At 35.9% G+C, this 17,921-nt stretch overlaps 1 protein-coding gene across 1 annotated transcript in view; it reads left to right on the plus strand.

Moving 5' to 3' along the window:
- LOC111062656 overlaps positions 1 to 17,921 on the plus strand; it is a 406,489-nt gene that overhangs the window by 168,569 nt on the left and 219,999 nt on the right. Inside the window, exon 5 of the mRNA XM_039436644.1 lies at positions 16,705 to 16,806. Within this exon, the coding sequence (XP_039292578.1) occupies positions 16,705 to 16,806 (102 nt within the window). The remainder of the gene's footprint in view (positions 1 to 16,704; positions 16,807 to 17,921) is intronic.

Here is a 17,921-nt window from a genome sequence, read left to right on the forward strand (position 1 = left end):
AGAGATAGCTTTATCCGCTTTGTTGAATGATATACAAGGATAGCAGTACCATTGGTTATCAAACACTGCCATTATAACATGGAAATCACTATAGAGTGGGTTTTGTTTCTTATTCCAAATATCCATACATAGAACTCGGGAAAGAATAATAGTTTTTGATGAAAATTATGTATGAAAAGGTTTGCGACGGTTTGTGTATTGGTTTGGAAAATGAGAGCTTCATAAGTTAACTCTATACTTGTAGTTCTGTGAACAGTAGACCTCACGCAGTTTCCTCATCCACAAGTATCTGATGTCACCTGTTTGAAATGTAACAAACTCAGTTCACATTTGAATTTGTATTCCATACGATATACTTCATTCAGTTCCGTGATAATCTTTCCATCTGATGGAAATCAATTTTCCACAATAAAAAATACTAGTAGTTCTGTGAACAGTAGACCTCACGCAGTATTCTCATCCACAAGTACCTGATTGAAACTATAGACCTTATGGAAATACAGCAATAGATAGGCTTCTCCACACATCTGTGTAATCACTTGTCAGCTGATTTATGATGAATAATTCTATAGTCTGATTCTCACTGTAATATTGGCATATGAAGGAGGCTCTCTTTTTCCTTTATCATTCTTGAGATGCAAAATTTCCAAAAACCTTGTATATACGTCGACGCACAATTGAAAAAGGAACATAGCTGTCAAATTTCATGAAAATCTGTTACCGCGTTTCGCTTTGAATGCGCAACATATAAACATTCAAACATCAAGAGAAATGCCAAACCGTCGACTTGAATCTTAGACCTCACTTCGCTCGGTCAATTATAATTTGAATATATGAGTTGAATAAAAGGTTTGTGCATAGGTGAGGAAATTAGAACTTTATAAGTTAACTCCATATAAGTTAAAATATCTAATCCAGAAAAGGGTCTATTTTTTCTAAAAATTTGAGAAGCAGGGCCTCCAAGGAATTCATTACTGCTCAAACATTTAGATGTTTGGTAGCTGTTATGATGTTTCGTTTTCTTGGAACGCGTTGTTTTATTTGCGTTGAAATAATTTATCCTCAGGGTGAAACATTATAAAGAGTTCCCAGCAGTTTACCTGTGACAACATTGAACTTCCTCTAATTTGAATTATACAGTGGAAGATAGCAATGCCTTGTAACTGTGCAGGTTTGGAGTATGAAGAGGAAAATCAAAGTTAGTAGACAGAGTCAACGTTGGAGGGAAATAACTTCCATATGGATTGATTTAGTTTGTCTTCTATTAGGATAATGGGCCATATGAATAAAGTTGAGCATTTGCTTATACTTCTAAAATATGGAGCATTTGCTTCATTTTCTATGAATAAACGTGAGCAAAACCTTTTGCTCATGCTCATCAAAAAAATAGTTTGAGCATTTGCTCAAAAGTAAAAGCTTCTGCTCAAAATTGTATGAATAAACTAGAGCATTTGCTCAACTTTTGAAGCAAATGCTTCAAAAAAGGTGAGTCTAGTCTAGAGTAGCTTATCACCTTTTGCTCATAGTAAAATGGTTCAACTAATCCGTATGAGGAAGAGGAAAATATACCAGATACGATCACAACAAATAGTTGAGAACTATAAAACTCTTTTTAGATTCAACCATGATATATATCACCATTATCCCTACAAAAGAATAAATACAAAAGATACCTGTTATAAAGATAGCCATCACAAGATAGGAAATAGGCATTTGAGAAGATGAGAGTGTAGGCGATTATAAGAAGTTATTGATATTATAAGAATATGCTGAAGATTATTATAGAGATGACATTTTTTCATGCTATTATTTCAAAATTCTAAACTCAACTAACCTAAAACTCTATTCATAAATAGAAAACAGCAGACCGACGCAAACACAAGCGGTGCACCCTACTTGCATATTTAGCGCTTCCGTGAGCTATAAAAACAAAGTAAGGCTACAAAAGCGAATCAGCTGATGAAAAATCTTTAAAATACGTGAGCATTTGCTCCAGAGTTCAGGAGCATAAGGTAAGAGTATAAGGTAAAGCTTATTCATATAAAAATGAGCAAATGCTTTTGCTTCTACCTTTTGCTCATGAGCAGAATCTTATGCTCCATACTCTTGCTCATGAGCATTTGCTCTGGTTTTATTCATATGGGCCAATGTGTATGACTTATCTTATGCATAAAGTTTCCGCTACTTATTATATGCATAGAGTTTCCAGGGAATACATTACATTTCCTTCCATATCAGCCTATTCCATCGATTCATATTTTTCAAACAATTCATGAAATGCAGTTCTTGTTCGGACAAATGATAAGGATTAGCAGGTAGCCCGTGCTCCGCAAGGATCCAATTCAAAACTTAACGAAAAGAAAACTTTACCTACTGGAATCTTGAAGAATTCAAGATAGGCCTATAGTCATCCTCGGTGAATTGAGAATCTATATATTAGGGAGGATAAGAGGGTGAAGGAGAGGATTGATTGATTGATTGAGTACTTTATTTATGTAGATTACACTATATACTGGCTTATACACTTATATACAATAGCTTACAATACAGCAAAATTATAGATGAATTTACATAATATGGACTAAGAAAATAATTATTGAACTGTATATGATATGAAAAAGCAATTGTAATATAATAACTATAGATAATAATCATATTGTTATGCATCTACATAAATTGGCGGAGCTTTGGACATATCAATGTCTATTCTTCGGAAGGAGGAAGGCGAAGAATGAGAAGAAAAAGAAGAAGAAGAAGAAGAAGAGGAAGAAGAAAGAAGAAGAGGAAGAAGAAAGAAGAAGAGGAAGAAGAAAGAAGAAGAAGAAAGAAGAAGAAGAGGGAGGAGAAGAGGGAGAAGAAGAAGGAGAAGAAGATGGAGAAGAAGAAGAAAAAGAAGAAGAAGAAGAAGAAGAAGAAGAAGAAGAAGAACGTCAATCTCCAATTTCATTGAATAAATCCTATTTCAATGTCAGCTGAGTGACTTAGAACGTCACACTCTGTCGACCAATCACGAGCCAGTACACTTCAGTGCCTGGTACTAGTCCACGCCCACAATACGCTCTCATTGGCTGATATCGTCAGACTCAAAAGAGACTCCATTCTGTTGAACGGAGTCATCTGAAACAAAAGAGATATTCGTCATCTTTTGTAGTGAGTTCAGTTTTGTTTTCTAAATTTCTAAATAATTCAATGTTTTCAAGTTCTGAAAACTTTACACTTCACAGTTTGATGCAATATTTTTATTCTTTTCGGTTTTCGATCTAATTAAATTCTGAATTTTGTTTTGTATATTTCTGGACTCGGGAGTTCATCGAAAGTGAAGCAACATAACCTACCTTTTAGACATTGGCTTACTACTATCAAAATAGTATCTATTCCTCGAAGATCAAAGATTGGCGTTAGATTCAGCAACCTGTCCTCTTTATAGAGAAATAAATCCTCTTTTAAATCTAGGAGAGCAGCTCAGGATGAATATACCATTTGCAAAAACTAGAATTCTTACCCAACTGCGACTAGCATCAGACAAGGGAGTATACCTGTTTAAGAATAGAGGAGTTTGGATTAACTCTACTAGAAACTGCCCTATTTGTAATTACGGGGAATTAGAAACTCTAGAACATTTTTTGTTGCGCTGCCCCATGTATAGAGGATGTAGAATTCAATTTCTGGATATATATTGTCGAAATATAGTGAATAATGAGGACAGGTTAATGGTATTACTGTCAAATCTGACGGAGGAAAAAATAAACAGAGTTTTCATCTATGTGGTTAAAGCATTAGAAATAAGACAAATGATATGTGATCTTGTTTGAAATATTGTAACCTTTACCATCAAAATTGTGTAATATTGTTGTTTATTGTATATCGTTATGTAGAGAGTTTATTTTTTACTATATTTGTTGGCTCAACTCTATTTGTATGAAATGTGAAGAAATAATTGATTATTATTATTATTATTACTACTATCAAAATTCGGAAGGGCACAGTTTTGGAGTAGGCCTGTTGGACCCTTCTTATTCATGTATTGATTTGTCAAGATTTTTGATGGGTTAATCTGAAATTATAATAGTATAACGTTGTCTACTAACGCTTTTCCAGCTTATTAACTTTTTTTTGTCACGTTTTTAGATTCTTGAAAAACTTTCAACTTCATTCTATAAATACAAGTTGAATGAACTTGAAATATTTAACAACATCATTAGAATCGGTGATTCATTCGCTATAAGTATGGAGAATTTTTAAGTTCTAGGTCAATCTTGAGGGGATTAAACGACGATGTATTTGAAGATCGTCGTCGTCGTCTTCCTACAAGGATTAGGTAATTTGCCTGTTCCGACTCCAAACTCACCATCACATCCATCTTTTACGGGGTCTGCCCACACTTCTCCTCCCAACCGGGTTATACAACATCACTGCACTGGGAATCCTGTCGCTCTCAATCCTTTCAACATGCTCTTCCTAGTTTTGCCGATTTTCTTCAAGCTTCTGCCATATGGAGATTATGTTGAGCTCGCTTCTTATATCAACATGATGAAGCCTATCTTCCCTTGTGCACCCTTTTACTGCTCTTAGAAACCTCATTTCGGCAGCCTGTAACCTACCCCATTCTTTCTTCCTAGGTATCCAAGATGAGAGCTTTGTAATAGCCATAACCTTATAGAATTTGAGTTTTGTCTCTCTTGGCTCTGTTTCTCAAAGTCCTTTTTATTGTTCCACAAATGGATTGGAATCTATTCAATTTTACACTCAAGTCTTGGTCCATTTCAAAGATTATATCACAACCCAAATACTTGAAGTGTGATACTTGTTCCAGGACTTCATTATCGAGGACTATTTTAGATCTCAATGGATATTTTCCCGGAAAAGCCATCACCTTCGTTTTGCTGAATGAGATCTTCATGCCATACTCAGCACTGAGGAGATTCAGATGGTATAATGCTCTCTGCAGATCATCCTTAGTTTATTGCAACATTACGTGGTCATCAGCGAACCACAGTGAACTGAGACTCATTGTAGGAGATATCTGGATGCCTCCTTGTATCGTTTGCTTCCAACTTCTAGTCTACACAGATCATCAGCATACACATTGAACAATGTTGGAGAGAGCGGACAACCTTGTCTTAGGCCAACATTGAAATTGAAATTGAAATTTATTCTTCCAAAAAATACATTTAATTACAATATATTACAATGTATAACTGAAAATATTGCGGAAAAATATTGCTTTAAACAACCCCTGAGTTACTACAGTGTGGGGTCGTTCATGTTCCATATGCATTTTTTATTCTCTTGAATAGTATGGTTACAGTGTTAAACAAATATAAGAATTGAACAAAAATAAAACAGCAGAGCTCTGCATGAATAGCGTAAATATACGTATAGCGTAATATAACGTAAATATAGCGTAAATATAACGTAAATATAAACTATAAATATAATGCCTTCAATATGAATAGTAAATATGATCAGATTCAGTACTAGAAACTATCAAGTTGAAATCTGAACAATAATGAGAGAGAATGCCAAATAAAACTGAAATTAGATAAAGCTATGAAATATAAGAAATACATTTAGCTGAATTGAACTCTTGAGCTTAAATAATGCAATCTGGTAATTTGAGTGTGTTGAAATGCCATACATTTATTTAAAGAAAGAAAGAAATACATACATAATAAAATTACTAAATTACTGAGATAAATTTTATTGAAACAATGTTTCCACTTCATTCCTCTCCAATAGCCAACTCTTGGTCGAGTGTCTGAATCTATTCAAGCGTAATGCATCCTTTATTTCACTAGGCAAAAGGTTGAAAATACGAGGAGCGACATATAGAAAGAATCTCCTGAATTTTTCCTTTCTTGAACGAGGCGGAATAAAGTACCCTCCTGTACGTTGGTGCAAATTTCCTGTGTTAATGAACCTGAACAATCCAATTTATCTGAAGATACAGTGAATAAACTGTATGCTCAGTATGGTTACTCTATCACATTTTTACTACACGTGACGTCACGCTGGCGTTCCCCCCACCACTTTGAATCTTACACCTGTGAGTGATCAGCCTTCTGTCTACTAACGTTGGATAGCACTATCCTATTCTGAATGAATTTATTTGCCAAAAACAAAATACAAAAAAGCTTTACAAAAAAAATATAAGTATATCTACTGCACTTAATCAAGATACATACATTTATTTAATTGGATATAATAACGAAATGATATCCTTCACATTACAAAAATAGTTTTAAAATGAAGATTCAATTTATGATCACATGCATAAGTACAGTAGGTGAGGCAAAAACACCGGCAAAAGGAAGATTCCTTGTGCGCCAGTGTGAGTCGTAAATCAGCTTAATCAGGGATGTAATATATAACTTGAATCTAGCGTATGAAGTGTTCGAAAATATAATTTATAATATAAGTTGACTATTGTATAAAAGTCAACGATTGGAAATAATTCAAGTTTAGCCATGCCTCTATGGCTCTTTTTCTGTGTTTATTATTTCGGAAATTATTAAGTGGAAATTCACTTTCTAGTATTTTATGAATTTACTGCTAATGTAGTAAAGTTGCCTTCTAAGAAGAGCTGAGTTGGTGTTATATATTTCATATTTTCTTATTGTATAAGGTCTAAGATTATAATTTATGTCATCGGCTAGAGGGAAATTATGCTCATATTTGAAACTGTAATTGTTATGCACTAAGATATAACTGTCGTATAGTTTTAACATCAAATTCACTGAACAAAATCTTACTATCATAAGTTCTAGGTTTCTTTAAAATTGTCTTTATGATGAATTTTTTTATTAGAAAAAGGTTTTTAATATGGGTATCGAAAGTCCCACCCCAAACTATTAAACCATATCGCATTAGGGATTCTACTAGTGCCGTATATACCTGTTTGCATTCTGAGAAAGATAGCACATTTTTCAATTTATAAATTTATAAGATAGGTATTTTAGTCTCTTACATAGGAAGTTAACATGGATGTCCCATTTGAGACACTCATCGATCCATATACCAAGATATTTGAGGTTTGATTTCCTATTAATAACAGGGCAGGAACATCTATTAATGTTTGGTTGATTTATTGAAGAACAGTTTGAATGGATTTTCAACTTATATTGATTGTTAGGTTTACCCTCTCTATTTGCTGAAAAAGATATGTAATTGGTTTTTTCTACATTTGAACTCAAAGCATTAGAGTCCATCCAGTTCTTCACAATTTTCATATCTTGCTCTGCAACAATGAAAGTATCATTCCAATTATTTTCTGAAAATATAATCACTGAATCATCAGCAAAAGATGAAATTCTCCCATTCTTTAGCTTAATATTCAGCGAATCATTTACATAAAGAATGAAAAATATTGGTGAAAGAACAGTTCCCTGGGGCAGGCCGTAAGATGACAGTTTCTCTATATTTTTATTGTTATTTATTGTTAAAATTTGGAATCTATCTTCCAAGTAACTTCTTATAAACTTTAATGAATGACCTCTGAAACCATACTTCTCCAATTTGTTGCAAATTTTATCATGTGGTATGGTATCGAAAGCCTTAGATAAATCCATGAAGACTGCAAGTGGTTTTTTCTTGGAATTTAACATATCTGTTACATTGTTTACAAAATACACTAGCGCATCCTCAGTACTTTTATTAGGTTGGAAACCATATTGGTTTTCATTAATGATGTTATTTTTTCGTATGAACTTCATTATTCGTTTTTTAAATAATTTTTCAAATATTTTGGCAAGGTTGCTAATTAAGCTTATTGGTCTATAGTTACCTGGATTATTTTTATCACCTTTTTTAAGAATCGGTTTAATGTTTGCTATTTTGAATGAATCAGGAAATACAGCTGTTTCAAAACATTTATTTACAATGTAAGAGAGGGGTTCAGCTATTAGATCTGCTATCTGCTTTAGAGCTCTATTATTAATATTATCAGGACCTGGACAAGAGTCCGTTTCTAGCTCCGAAACGTTTCCAGATCGTTTCACAAGCAAAATAATTGATTATAGTCATCTCGATTATTCTACTGTTAGTTATCATCTTGTTATTTTACTGCTATTGGTATTTACATTGGTAAGTTAAATTTTGTTTTGTTAAACACATGAATAAACGAATCCGGATCTGAATTATGAGAATTCATCATTCAATAGTTGAAAATCTATTTTCTCCAATGAATAATAGTTATTTGTGCAACTAGTGCGCAAAGTGACAGTTTGCTGCACCGAAAGAAACGTTTACGCCCGAGCCGTAGGCGAGGGCGGAATGGTTTCTTGAGTGCAGCAGAGGAACTTTGCGCACGTATTTCACATTAAGTTTTTCCTACAGTTACCATTGAATATGAAAAGTGGGTAATTATGGGTAAAATTGCCTGAAATCCATCAAATGTTTTTCTGTGTGATTTTATTATTGATAAAAACCTTAATTTATTGTCAAATTGAATAAAAATGTTGTCCTTGGTTATAATATATACTTAATAATTTGCTCGTTGTGCTTCGTTGCACCTCTGCTCACTATAGCAGCCCAGTCACTGTTACCAACTTCATTTTGATTTTGCTGCACTGTTGCTCCATATAACCTACTAAGTATTTTGCGTTGCCATGTTGCAAATCTGGAGTGCAGAAAAATTTTTCCCGCACTAGAGCGGAAGAGTGATTCTTTGCGTTCTGTAATCAGTGCAGCAATGGCCACTTTTCAACGTAACTGTAGGAAAAATATAATTCATGACTATATATCAGGCAAGAATGGACAGTTAATATTGAATCAGATCCACAGGTATCAGTTTTCCTCCAAAGAAGGCAGTAGCAAGTAAGGGAATTGACAACGCTGCTCCCCTATCTTTCTTCACTGCCAGTATAACGTGGACCTCACTGAAGATTGTAAATTCATTCGTATGTGAATACATCAGAGTAACTAGGAAGTGCATATACTGGAAATCGCTCCCCGGAAGCCTGGGAAAACCAGAAGGTCTGAAAGAAAAGCTAGAAAACCCCCTGGGTTAGAACTGAGAACCGAGAAACTCCCACACAAGTTGGAAAATTAACAGGCTTGAGGGACACACTCTACTCTGAAAATGTATCTTCAGGGTGAGACCAATGTTTTTGGAATTAATTATACTATTGCTTGATAAAATTCATTTGATTATTTTAAACGAGAATGAACAGTTGATATTTCATCAATAAACCTGTATCAGCTACCGTCTATAGAAGGATTGACAAGACTGAGGATCGGCAACGTTGTTCTCCTATCTTTCTCCACTGCCATTATAACATGGACCTCACTATAGGGGAGGATAGCGCTATCTGTATTGTCAAATGATAGACAAGGATAGCAACACCAATGTTAATCGAATACTGCCATTATAACGTGGACCTCACTATAGATAATGCACACCGGAAATGGACCTAAGCCACTAGTCTTGAGAGAGTATGAGGGAGACAGAGAATTGGATAGTGTATAAGGAAGAGAAAGAAGAGGAAGAGAGAATATCGGGAAGAAGGAAGGGGTAGAATGTAAAATTCAGAAAGGAAATGCATGTGGCCATGTATGTGGATGTTATAACATCAGCTACTTCACTTATAACACTTGGGAACTCTGCTACCTACGTCATAATATCCTAGAGACCCTCGTCTCTCTCGGCTCTCTTCTTCTTTCATCATTCTCTTCATCTTCTTCTGATTCTTTCTCTTCTTCTTATTCTTCTTCTCCTTCCTCTCCTTCTCTTTTTCCTCCTTCTATATTCTATTCTAAACTAATCCCTCGTCTTCAGAGAGATCATCCTCTTCCTCCTCTTCCTCCTTTTATCTTCATTTTCTCTCCCTCCACTTTCTCCTGCCTCTTCTTCTCCTTCTTCTCCTCTTCCTCGTTCTCTTCCTCTTTTCTCTTCTCCCTCTCGTCATCCCTTTCCTTCTCCATCTTCTTGTTTTCCTCATTCTCCTTCCCCCTCCACCTTACCATCGTTCGCTATCCTCATCTTCTCATCACTCTTCTTGTACTAACTTATCACTTCCTTTCTCTCACTCCCATCCCTCTTTCTCTTCTTCTTTCTTCACTACACCTTTTTATCTTTCTGCTCAATCTCCTCTTCCCCCTCCATCCTCACCTTGTATTTTCCGTTCTTCTTCTTCTTCAATCGTTCACTTTTTGTCTTTTCTCCACCTCCTCATTCTTCTCTCTCTACCCCTCCTTCTTCTTCTATTCCTCCCTCCCTACCTGTCTCCTCCTCTTCCTCATTCGTGCAATCTATTTTCTTCTAACTGGTTTCTCTGTTCTCTTCCAGTTCCCTTCGCTCCTCTTTCACCTTCTAATTATTCTTTTTCTCCTTCATCTTCTTCTTATTCTACACTTCCTTCTTCTCTTTCTCTTCATTCATCAACCTCTTCCTCACCAAGTTTCTCTCCACTTTGTTACAACATCCCACCAGAGTTGGGCTGTATATGTGGTTTAGCTACCACCGACAACATCATCATCATCATCATCATCATCATCTCAGCTCTCCATCATTTATGCAAACTTCAAATGGAATCTGCTGTGAAGCCGACCTGGTGAGAGTGAGGGAACAGGAGAGTTTGATAGAGAGAGAATGAAAGAGGAAAAGGAAGATATATAGAAAGTAAGTCAGAGAGAGAGAGAGTGAGAGAGTAAGCGAGGGTGATAAAGGGAGAGAGTGATGAGTGGGAGTGAGGTGTGAGATAGGAAGTGTGAGTGAGAGGGATAAGAAGGAAGTGATTGATTGATTGATTATTTGTCTTTATTAGGGCGGAGTTAGGACTTCTGGTCCTCTCTGCCACACAACCCTGAACCTCCATAGGGAGAGAGAGAGACAATGATAGAGAGAGTGTTGGGTATAGGGGGAGGGAGTCTGAGAATGAGAAAGTTACAATGCGAGAGAGAGAGAAGTGAAAAAGTTGAATACACGCAGAGAGGAGTGGGGCCTGTTCCTCAAGGGGAAAGTACGATAGAAAGACTAGAGACAAAGACAGAAATGGAGACGAAATGTAGAAAAGGAAAATAGAGACAAAATCGTGAGAGAACGTGAGAAAGTAAGTAGATAAGGGTGAGAGTGATAAAAGTGGTATTGAAGGACAAAAAAGGAAATAAATTCTTTTCCATACAGAAGAATAAATTATAAAGACTGAAAAGGCGACAGAGAGTGATAAGCCACACAACAATTCTATATCAGTTTGCCATCATTCTAAATTTTCTAACGTCTTTTTTGGGGTTACATATGCCCCACTGGCAGTAGACGATAGAGCACATGTGATTAAAGAATTTTTCGCCACACTGCACAGAAAGCAGCTGTTTTCCAGTCCCTACGTAGATCTGAAATACCTTGTTTGCAGACGACTCTCGTCTGACGTCGGAAAAGGCTTTCTCTCCGGCCTAGACCGGAAAACGTACTCTTTCTAGCCACTAGAATGGGAGTCCGTAGTTAATAAGTCATCCGCTAGATCGGGCGAGTGTCCACTTTCTTCATCAGCTGAAGTCGCCATGATTCCAGTTCGAATCTCTAATCAAACTAATTCAGCATTCGCTTCGCAACCATTTTTATTCAATTGTTGTTTAGCGCATTCCGAATTTTCAAAAATGCTTGAAGATGACGACGCCCGTGATATTCCGAGTGAAATTTTCAAAGAATCTGGAATCCTGACTGCAAATCTTCTACCACTAAAATCAAGAGATAGGTACGATAACTTAACGAGTATTCTTTATTTATTTTGTCAGCAATACCTGTAGTGTGGCGAAAAATATCGTTCGCACCATGGACAAAAATGTTTTTCCGGCTCTCAATCTTTTCTAGTTCTCGGCCTACGGCCTCGGACTTGAAAACCGATTTCGAGCCGGAAAAATCTCATTTTCTGCCCTAGGTGCGAAATATACTATTTCATACAGGAGAATAAATTATAAAGACTGAAAAGGCGAGAGAGAGTGATAAGCCACACAACAGTTCTATATCAGTTTGCCATCATTGAACACAGCTTCTAAATTTTCTAACGTCTTTTTTGGGGTTACATATGCCCCGCTGGCAGTAGTCGGTAGAGCAAATGAGATTAATGAATTTTTACGTTTACTCCTGCTGAAATAAAAATACCACAATTTTCTTACCAGCTCTTCAAGCAGCTTATATAAGAATCTGGTGTGGCGCACTCACACAACTTTCCTTGCCGTTATGAAAATTAATCACCAGACGCTAGTGTTCACGCGCATCTCATGTCTACTTATAAACAAAGATCTGAGCCAGCTGGTGACAGGACAATAACGCTGGAGACATACGAGGTCTGCTATCTCTTCATAGTGAATCATTTAATAGAATCATAAGTTGCCAACAGTTTGCAATTGGATAATAACATTTTCTCGAATTTCGAGCTTATTTTCAATTTTAGGTTGAAATGTTACTGAACATTAATTGTAGAAATTTTCATGATCAATCTTTTCCACTTGAGGTTCTTTGTTTTTATTGTATCTGAAGCCTGATAATTGGGAATCTAAAATCAAACTTTGCATAGATGGGGAGGAGCTCTTGAAATTTTTACAGATATGGGACTTGAGTCAATTGATAGAGCTTATCAATGACTATTCTATGTATGAATTTAATCAAAATCGTTGAAGCCGTTTTTGAGAAAATCGCAAAAACCCCTGTTTTTGACAACATTTTCTTCATTTTAGCCGCCATCTTGAATTGCATTTGATCGGAATTGTTCGTATCGAATCCTTTTATAGTAAGGACTTTGAGTTCCAAATTTCAAGTCATTCCGTTAATTGGGAGATGAGCTATCGTGTACACAGACGCACATACACTCATACACACACACACACACACACACACACACACACACACACACACAACACACACACACACACACACACACACACACACACACACACCACACACACACACACACACACACACACACACACACACACATACAGACCAATTCCCAAAAACCACTTTTTTGAACTCAGGGGACCTTGAAACGTATATAAATTTAGAAATTGGGGTACCTTAATTTTTTCCGGAAAGCAATACTTCCCTTACCTATGGTAATAGGGCAAGGAAAGTAAAATTCTGCTATCAATCGCTGCAAACTGCTGCCGTTTTATCAATCCGCAATTCCTACAGCTGCTCTGCATGACTCCACAATTATAGATGCTCAATAAGGGTTCTAAATATTGTACAAGACAATATTATGGTATCGACACCAATCCAACTCGCTACCATCTGACAAAGGGGACAGCAGTGTGAGATAATACCGAGTGGGATCGAAGGCGACACTTGATCAGAATTCCTTATAATTTCTATTAATTTTTATAGTACTGCTTCAACTCAATTCTATGACCCTGTGTTTCAGTCAGTCCAATTTCGGTAATGATGTTGAACAATTTAAATAAATCTTAAGAACGTATTATATTTCTGAAGATTTGATGATCAATGCTGTATTTGGGTATTGTTTTTGTTTGCTGCTTTGTTTTTTTGTTAATTGTATGTTTTTTTGTTAATTGTATGTTTGTATATCATTGTACTGTACAGAGATCTACTCATGTATGTTGTCTTGTTATATTTGATTTTTTGCTTTTTGCTGGTTATCTTGGCTTGTTAGGAATAGTGATTAAAGCTCACAGGATGCTACAGACGTCGTGCTCTAAAATGACTGTAAAGTGATGAACTGAACTCAAAAAAAAAATAAAAAATCTATGTCTTAACAATTTAGTAATTACAATTGAATACATTACTAACAATAATAATAATATCGAGTGACCTGGCTGGCTGAGGTCTGGTGTCAGAGTTTTCAGGTCGCAACTGATTAATTTCAGGGCCTCTGACATGACCTAACGACTACTTTTTGGTAGCCGGGACCGACGACTTAACGTGTCCATCCGAAACACGGGAGTGGCCCGAGATAAATATCTTGCCCGGGCCGGGATTTGAACCCGGGCCTCTGAATCACAAAGCCAGTATCTGATCCACTCGGCTACGGCCACTCATTACATGTGAGTAATGAGGTGAAGTTTTCGAAAAGTGATCATATAATTTCCAAAACTTGAAATGAATGTCAAGTGAATTTTATGATGGAAATAAAATTATTCATTTATTTATATTGCTGGTATATCCAACACATTCGATGAAGAATGTAGTTGATTGTTTATTAATGAATTTCATTAATATGTCAATAATGAGAAAAGTTGCACCGTTATAATTTGAAGTTTATTTTTGTTATAACGATGTTGATGAATCAACATTATTTCATGAACAACTCATAAAACAGCGAGAGACCTCAGAGGTCTGCAATCATTGTTATAATACGAGATTTTTAGTCCACCACAGTAGAGATTTTATCTTTGCCAGGACCAAAATAAACACCGAAAATTGTATCTCAATCACAATGGTGCAAAATTCTCACAATTTTGTGAATGTCACAATAATAGAGTGTTGTGATTAGAACTGGAAATCTAGATCCACCAAGAGAAGTATTTTAAGTATAATTCGTTACCATGGAGAGAAAATTTATGTTTATTTTTCCCTAGCATCACTGAATAAGATAAATGTGATGACGTTGTGAAAGGTAAAAAAAGAAATGATAATTGGTGCATCAGAGGTCGGCGGTTATTCCAGTAATTTAAGGAATATTTTCGAAATAAATATAATAAGAAAACAAAGATATTGTCAAATTTCACTGAAAATTTTCAGTGAAATTTGACAATATCTTTGTTTTCTTATTATGGAGAGATTTCACAACATCACCATCAATTCTACTAATGAAATAAATATATTTCCTACATGGAAATATTCCACTGTTCAATCATGTTGAGCAATTTAACAAGACTGGTTACAAATTAATTCCAAGTTGACAGATCAACCTGGAAAATAGTGATGTGAATTAAAACATAACTATAACCGAGCTATTGTATAACGAGACATGGAAACGTAATTGCAAAGCATTACTCCAACATTCTGATATCCATCTGTAGGCTACTATAATAGAGGAAAGAACTGGGTTATAATTTATAATACACGTACGGGATAGGAAAATTATGTTTGACGCATCATCACGTCTGAACTACTGGACTAACTAACTTGAAATCTTGCATATAGATTCTTAATTAACCGAGGATGGTTATAGGCCTATTCACAAATATTCAAGATTTTAATACTTCAAGTTTGAAAATAGACTCTTGTGGATCACGGGTATCCTGCTAGTTTGAAATAAAATGAATCATAATAGGTTATGTAAAAATGATAACTTAATTCACATTTAATAATAATGTGGAATATTTCTTTTATGTTTTGAAGCATCTAAATTTGAAAATCTATTTCGTGAAAATAGTTGAGGACTGAAAATTTTGTGAAGTGAACAACTACAAGACTTAACCTATTTCGGACTATGTGTTATCTAAATTTGGGAGAGGAATAGCACGAGGTTACCTTATTTTTCCTCTCCCTATCATTTTGATAATGTACTTATTGTATAACTGAATAAAGATTAAAGGATTGAATGATCGATGTGATTTTTCTATTTCGGATGATCCCACATGAGTTCTCAGCTCCTGAGTTAGTAATTAAATGAAAAGTGAGAGGGTGATTTGATGATCAAACGACAAAACCGACTGGATTCGAACCCAAGACCATCTAGCGCCAGCAGACTGAAAGGTGTAACGCAATCAGAATGAAGGAGTCATCCTGTTGAGCAGTGGAGCTCTGTGATTGGACGAGAGCACGAAACTAGCCACTCCTACTTTCAACACTTGAGCAGCCGACCAATGAGAGTCGAGCATGAACGACTTTGAATGTTAGGATAGCTACACACACAATGGATTTTCTTTCGTAGGAACAAAGCTTTTTACTTACTTATGAATTCTATTAGATGAAACAGAAGATTTCAAACAGATGATGTTTGTCATGTTCTGTTCAATCTGATAGAATTCATGTGATCGATGTGTGAGTAGCTAGCTTATCGAGTCAATGAGATTTGTTTCCATACTATAATTGGAATATTTCTCCGAATTTTTCTACAGAATTCAATAATTTACATGATCTTGAAGTACAATAACCATCATCTTCCATTATTGTATTCAATTTTCAGTATTCATTGGATTTTCCATGCCACTAAGGCTCAACTCACACCTCCGCGACTCAGGTGGAGAAGAGACTCGACTCTGGTCGAGAGCATGTGCTTTCAAATGGTGACGTCGCGGAAACTAAAATCGACTGGTCTGAGTGTCACCATATGCAAAAAACATATGCACTCGACCAGAGTCGAGTCTCTTCTTGACCTGAGTCGCGTAAGTGTGAGTTGGGCCTTATTTTCGGCCAAGATCCCGAACCCTAATAACTGACAGAGAATCAGCTGTTGGTGAGATTAATAAGCCAATAGGAATTACTTACAAGTTCATGACAATAATAATGTTTGCTGATGTAAGTGTGGAAACATACATTAGCATTCTTGAAGTATTTTAAATGACCATCCTGGAAAAATTCAAGAGTTGATTAGCAAAATCTCAAGTTGATTAGTATAGTGGTTGAGACGTGGTGATACGTCTCGACCTGAGTCGCGTCAGTGTGAGTTGAGCCTAAAGTATTATCAGGGGCATGAAAGTACAGTTTAATTATTATCATAAATCTTGAGCATAGAGTAAACTGATTATTTCCGCTATGATGTCATTGAGATGTTGAAAAATTCAGAACCAATGTTTTTGTTACAGAATGCTTGGAGTCTGATGGTAAATCGTGCGTCTACCAATGCCCCTATCATGAGGAACAGACACCTTGCGCCTGTACTGATGGAATGACACGGGCGCCAACAGGTAATTCATCATCAATCAATCATTATCTATTCAAAAATCATTATTCATCTTACAATTATTTGTTTTGACAGCTTGGTATCTACAGTACCCTACATTGTACAATCATATAAAATCTGGTGTGGCGCACTCACACAACTTTCCTTGCCGTTATGAAAATTGATCACCTAATGCTAGTGTTCCCGTGCATCTCAAGTCTACTATTCAAATATCTGAGCCAGCTGGTGACAGGACAATAACGCTGGAGACACACGAAGTCTGCTATCTCTTCATAGTGAATCATTTAATAGAATCAACAGTTTGCAATTGAATAAACACATTTTCTCGAATTTCGAGCTTATTTTCAATTTCAGGTGAGAATGTTACTGAACATTAATTGTGAAGATTTTCATGATCAATCTTTTGCACTTGGAATTTTTTGTTTAAATTCTATCTGAAGCCTGATAATCGGGAGTCTAAAATCAAACTTTGCATAGATGAGGCAGAGCTCCTGAAATTTTCACAGATATGAGACTAGTGGTGGTTGATAGAGCTTATCAATGACAATTTCAGATATGAATTTGATCAGAATCGTTGGAGCCGTTTTCGAGAAAATCGCGGAAAACCCAGTTTTTACAATATTTTCTCCATTCTAGTCGCCATCTTGAATCGCACTCCAATTTTTTTCGGAAAGCAATACTCTCCTTACCTATGGTAATAGGGCAAGGGAAGTGAAAATTGAATACCGGAACACTTATTCATATCAAATTTTGACAAAGCGTTCATATTCGAGTGATGTCAGAATGATCGGGAAGGTGTATTTTGTGTTATCTCAATTCCAATAGTACGGTAACCCATGGTACAGGGCGATTATGTTCCAAATTTCACTGTCAACTCAAGCTGATAGTCCTAGTTATTTTTCCTAGTAGCTATGTGACGCTGGTAGTCTCTCATACTGTGCCGTTCTTACACTTTCATCCGTCCAAAACAGTATCAGACAGTAGTCGACAGTAATCGGCTTGAGTTCGGCAGTAAAATTTGGTACACACTAATGTACACATCCACTTCTGTCATCTTCTCTCTATGGTACATGTAGTATCGTACTTTGTACAATATAGGACCACTTTTTCGTACTAGGA

The sequence above is a fragment of the Nilaparvata lugens genome, chromosome 10 (genome assembly GCF_014356525.2).
Source record: "Nilaparvata lugens isolate BPH chromosome 10, ASM1435652v1, whole genome shotgun sequence".
Taxonomy (NCBI): Eukaryota; Metazoa; Arthropoda; class Insecta; order Hemiptera; family Delphacidae; genus Nilaparvata; species Nilaparvata lugens.